This window comes from Eptatretus burgeri, chromosome 5, assembly GCF_056783735.1.
Source record: "Eptatretus burgeri isolate ZD-2024b chromosome 5, Ebu_testis_v1, whole genome shotgun sequence".
NCBI classification, from domain to species: Eukaryota; Metazoa; Chordata; class Myxini; order Myxiniformes; family Myxinidae; genus Eptatretus; species Eptatretus burgeri.
The window spans coordinates 83,353,076-83,359,075 of record NC_140965.1 but is presented as its reverse complement, the minus strand read 5'-3'; the positions used below and the strand labels follow the sequence as shown (position 1 = coordinate 83,359,075).

The 6,000-nt window shown below is 43.2% G+C and overlaps 1 protein-coding gene across 3 annotated transcripts in view; it reads left to right on the top strand.

The window, feature by feature from the left end:
- The first annotated feature begins 526 nt into the window (after positions 1-526).
- The window catches only part of LOC147026853 (solute carrier family 23 member 1-like), a 78,152-nt gene continuing 72,678 nt past the window's right edge, over positions 527-6,000 (top strand). The window contains exon 1 of one of the 3 annotated variants that reach the window (XM_085882699.1): positions 527-768. In XM_085882699.1, coding sequence (XP_085738825.1) covers positions 643-768 — 126 coding nt within the window. In that variant the 5' untranslated portion in view covers positions 527-642. The remainder of the gene's footprint in view (positions 769-6,000) is intronic. The other 2 variants (XM_085882698.1, XM_085882700.1) reach the window with 2 other exon arrangements.

Genomic DNA, 6,000 nt, shown 5'->3' with positions numbered 1-6,000 from the left:
GAGGAGGAGCTGATGGAAAAGCTAGAAGGGTGGGGGGTCGAGAGGAGGAGCTGATGAAAAACATCGGGGGGATCGAGAGGAGGAACTGATGGAAAAGCGAGTAGGGGGTCGAGAGGAGGAGCTGATGGAAAAGCGAGAAGGTGGGGGTCGAGAGGAGGAGCTGATGGAAAAGCAAGAAGGGGGGATCGAGAAGAGGAGCTGATGAAAAACATTGGGGGGATCGAGAGGAGGAGCTGATGACCAAGCGAGAAGGGTGGGGGAGTCGAGAGGAGGAGCTGATGAAAAACATCGGGGGGGTCGAGAGGAGGAGCTGATGGAAAAGCGAGTAGGGGGGGTCGAGAGGAGGAGCTGATGGAAAAGCGAGAAGGGTGGGGGGGGTCGAGAGGAGGAGCTGATGAAAAACATCAGGGGAGGGATCGAGAGGAGGAGCTGATGGAAAAGCGAGAAGGTGGGAGTCGAGAGGAGGAGCTGATGAAAAAGCGAGTAAGGGGGGGTCAAGAGGAGGAGTGAAGGAACTCGGGGGAGGAGAGGACACTTTTAAGCTCTAAAAGGACTCGAGATCTGGATGTACTCGTGAATCATGTGAAAGTTGCTGAGGCAGTGACAACTGTTTATATCCTCATAACTCTCCAGTGCGTCGAAATGACCGGCGATAATCACGAGCTGAAACCCGTATCGACACAAAAGTCGACTGGAGACTCAATACATGGTGATGTTGTGGCGTCGTACGACGAACACAGCGTTTTAAACAGTGCTTGCGAATCACAGGTAAGGGAATCCTATTTATTTCCCTCTACCCTGTAAATATTTATGTAACTCGAGTGATATGTAACCCGTGCAACCTTGATATACCATCTCAAGTCACTTTTTTTTGCTCGTTGATCTTTATCCCATTGATTAATCTACTATGCTCTTTGCACGGTGTCTTTATGTGGATCAAGACGTAAAGGTGATATTGGGAGTTACATGATGGGCATCTTTCCCCACTAACTCGATTTCTCCTCATTTTAAAGTATATACTCTTTGGTGCGAATAAAAATGCTTCTAATCTGAGAAGAATGTGATCTGTTCACCAGGAACAGACACCTAAAATTGTTTTTGATTGTGAAGACGTCATGATTGAATGACCATAACTTGTAGTGAATAGGTCGGTCATGATCTTCATAGCAGTTTTATGACTTTTTTTGTTGTTGTTAAAGAAAAATCAGATGAAGAATTGGGATTAAAGATATATTTTTCGTTAATTATAAAATAGCTCATTCACTTATCCGTCAGGTCACAGCCTTGCAGATCACCGCAAGTGTGTCAAATGGACCATTTAGTTCTGTCGCGCATCGACCCAGAGTCAGTTATTCTGTATTTTTGGTTCAAATACTCCCTTTCATCGCTCCAGGGTTGTTACACAAGGAACTCGAGAAGGGCGCTCATTGGAGCGCACACCTCCGTCAGGTTGAACAGTTTATGGTTTGTATCCCACTGATGGGCCGGATCTGGATCCAGACGTCACCAAAATCTAATCGGCTTGTTCTTATCACCTAACCAACTCATCCACCTCGTTTTGTCATAATGCGTCCATAACTTTTTGAGATATCATGCTATAATATACGATATAACGTTTTTGATCCCATCACTCAATGGTGAGGAATCGCTTAAAAATTATCGTATCTTCACCAAATCGAATCAATTCGTCCTTGTCACAAATCCAATCTGTCTACCAAGTTTCGGCCGGATCCAACATTAACTTTTTTGAAATATCCTGCTCAAAGACAGACAGGGGTGAAAACATAACCACTGTACACTGTACACATAACAGAGACAGGAACCCACGTGTGATGTTCCATACATGGCGAAGAGTGTGGTGGAGAACGACCAGTCTGTGGTTTGTCCTGTTAATTTCATCCTCCATAAGCATACGTCAGACTGTCCAACTGCAACTGAGACGAGAATTCTGGATCCTTTTTGCGAAATAAACTGGAACCACCTCGTTACGAATACATGTCCTCAGGAATGCATTGGACAAGATGGTAGTTCGCAGCTTTCCTTTCAATCTTATGAAATTATTGGCATTCAAGAGTTGGGACGAATTGTACCTTTTTGTTGTGCATTTCAATGAAATAGATATTATCAAAGCTATTTATTTTCTGAATAATCCTCAGTGTGCAGAGCAATATCAAGTCAGCTGCTTTAATATCCTGAGTAGAGGACCCAGTTTAGCTCTCCTTCGTGCAATGGTGGCCACATTCAATCAATCAATGGAGGTCAATCAATCCCATTCTTTGTGGACAGAAATAATTTGTCCGAGCTTTATATCTGTTCTGACTATGATGGCTTGACTGTGTGACAACTGTACCACAGTCAACGTTGAGTCATCATGAAAACCACCCTCAACAAGCCCTCGGAGAAATAACATTATGATTCCGCCTGTACTTTGGTGATTCATTTCTGCCTACTTATTAACCTGAGGAGTGCAAGTCGAAAAGCTTTGATAAATGTCTATTTTCTTGAAATGCATATTTAAATTTTATTGTACAAATATAATGTTTGTTTATGCGAGACAAAGATACAATTCGTCCAAATTCTCGAATGCGAATAATGTCATAAGATTGAAAGGAAAGCTGTGAACCGCAGTCCTGTCCAAAGCTTTCCTGAGGACATGTATTCGTAACAAGGAGGTTCCAGTTTCTACCGCAAAAAGGATCCCGAATTCTCGTCCCAGTTGTAGTTGGACAGTCTGACGTATGTTTATGGAGGATGAAATTAACAGGAAAAACCACAGAATGGTCGTTCTCCGCCTTGCACTATGCATGGAACATCGCACATGGGTTCCTGTCTCTGTTTGACTTAATTCGTGTTTGTCGTTACATTTCCTCCATTGACGAACGAGCTGAGCAAGGCGCGTACAGCAAGCATTCACATGTGATCTACCGTCTGAAACAAAAACGGTTTGGTTCCTTGATTAGTAATTCCTCTAAACATGTGTTTAATCCGTCAGATCATCAACTGTGAACGAATAACTTGTCCTGGCTCATGGTTTCACATTCGGTATACCGAATCATAACATCAAGTGAGAGGAAGTGTTTGCAGAGTTCGAGCTGCTAATCCAAGTTTATCGATTCCTGGAGAGGAGATGTGAGAGGGTGCCGTGGAGAACAATGGCACAAGGACATCACCCCGGGAGAGATATATCTACGAGTATAAATATGATCATAGCATTTGTGAGATTCTATCGCCTTTTTGGGGTTCCTTTTATGGGATGCACCCTTTCATCAGAAAAGTACGAAATATGCAGTTCCTGCGGTTATGCAAGTTTAAGGGATGCAAGTGGACTGGAGTGCTGGATGTGGAGGAAACAACCATAACTGGAATTGGTATTGAGCATAAATCAGAACGTACAGTGAAAGCTCTTTTGGTACAAGATGTGTCACTACTTCAAATACAAGATATGAAAAGAAAACCACCCTTTTAAATGCAACATAAGTCCATATTCTCACTTGGTCCCTCTGTAAAAGGACTCGTTGGCAAATCTCCTGACATTTCTGCAGTCATCGTTTGGGAGAGGAAGATTCTCTGGAGCTCCTGAGCTTAACAGTCACTTTCAAAAAAGATTGTGTGGATTTCATGATCTGGATGCACTGACGTCTTCTTTATTAAACGATACTACAGTCTTTCATGTTGGATCGACGGAACACGGGAAAGAACCTTTGGACCTTGCTGAAAGACCGTAATGATCTCTTACACATTAACAACAAAAAGTATTTGAACAAGCTGAAATCATTGACTTATCCAGAAACTTCTGGCTTAGACAACACCGAACGAATACTTGAATCATTTCAATTATATCGGAGCAGACAGACGAGTCTCAGGCACTCCGTATAGATGTAACGGATCGTTACATCAGATTTGGATTGACAAATTTTAATTGTACCTTCACATTGCCATTAAGACTGGTGTTGGCTTTCTGGTTAAGGTGGCTGGATCTTAAGATCTTAGCGTCTTGAGTTTGAGACCGTCATTCTGTTGAAATAGCACCAGGTGGGTTGACTCAGCCTGTCATCCTGAGATCAGCAAAATGAGTGCAGTACCAGCTTAATTGTAACAGAGGCATTGCATCAGTAGCATTGCAGTGCTTTCAGAAAATGATGCAACCAGCAGCCACAGGCTGCATATAAAACAACAACATTGCTATTTATTAAAAAAAAAAACCAAGGTATGGAATCCTGTTTCCTTAAAAGATTACCACTGTTTAAATATTTTCCTTTTTCTATGGTGTTTGTTCAGGCACCCTCCCAGCTTCCCCCACCCTGCATCCTACAAATTTCTCCCTAGCCCCACACCCTCTCAACTTCGATCCAGCCCCAAACTCTCACAACTTAGCCCCAGCCCTGGAGCCTCTCAGCCTTTGCCCCAGCCCCACAGTATCTCAGATTTCGCCTGCCCCTGCCCTCTCTTCTTGCTCCTTTCCACATTCCTGCACCCAGGCAGCAACTCCTGCACCCAACCAGCTGCGCCTCCTCCCCTTTCCCCAATTTTATAGACCTCAAACATCCAAGACCTCTGCTCTAACATGACAGACCTGAACCCCGTCCTGGTGGTGGGGTCAAGAACTCCATATCTTACTCTCTGTGCACTGCTCTTACACCTCCCAAGCCCCAGGAGTACCAATAGCTGTGACTTCCCCTCCACTCCCACCTCATGTTTGTCTGTGTGTTGTACTGTCCTTCAAATAGTCATGACTCCATCTGTATCTCTCTCTCTCAAATGACGGGGACCAACTTATAACGACTCATCCCAACTCTCTTTTCCTCATATGTACTGCGGACGAAAGTGGGTGAACAGGTTGGGTGTGTCACAAGGACAAATTGCTTCAATTTTGGTAAAGATCCGAATCTTCATCCGGATACGAGAATTTTTTTAATTTTATAAGTGATTCTTCACCATTGAAAGACGGGGCCAAAAACGACACATTGCATTATACAATACCAGCAGGGGCACCCGGTGTTGCCCGGTATATATTTATTTGTGGAGGCCTAAAACACTTCCCTCCATCCACTAAGGAATGGGGTCAGGAATCATTCAATATCACTTTTCATGTTGCTACAAAGGCTGAGGCACAAAAGAGAGAATTTAAAATGGTCCATCATGGTCGCCTGTCCAACTCACAATCCCATGAGATTTGCGGAAACCCGTGGAATTGCAAGCATCAAGTGACCATGACCATGAGATCTGAAACCAAGAGATCACAAAATCAACTTCGCACATCGAGAAATGCACTGCACCCTACAGGGTGGTCAAAAAGTCCTGTTGCCCAACACCCTCCCATCATCATCTACTCTGGTATGTTGTGTGTGTGTGTGTGTGTGTGTGTGTGTGTGTGTGTGTGTGTGTGTGTGTGTGTGTGTGTGTGTGTGTGTGTGTGTGTGTGTGTGTGTGTGTGTGTGTGTGTGTGTGTGTGTGTGTGTGTGTGTGTGTGTAGATGTAGAGATGTAGAGGAATAGTTAAGTAACACACATAATTGTAATTGTGAAAATTCCGTATTTAAAGATCCACATCATAAATACATTATCACAGGTGATCTCAAATTGTGAAAGATGGAAAAGTACATGCATCACTTACAAGAAGGACCAAATCACAGAGAAAATAAATGGATTAACTGGAATAAAGCAATGGAACTTTCAATGATAGGGGTGACAGAATGGATGAGAGAGCAAATTGATAAACACAAAGTACTGAACACACAAATGGCTTAATGGTTGGAGGAGGTAGAGAAACATGTTGAAAGGAGAATTGTTGATTTGAAAAGTTAGGTTCAAATCAGTAATCCCAAAAGTGATTTTTAAAAATCCAGAGACAAGTGATTATTTAAAGTACCGTCAGGGCAGGTTCCTCACTCTCCTCCTGTTTGTACACTTTTTATACTAAAAGAGGGATGTTTGCCTGTCTGTCTGTCTGGGTGTGTCACCATTTTTCTCAAAGATGGCATAACAGATCTTTGTCAAACCT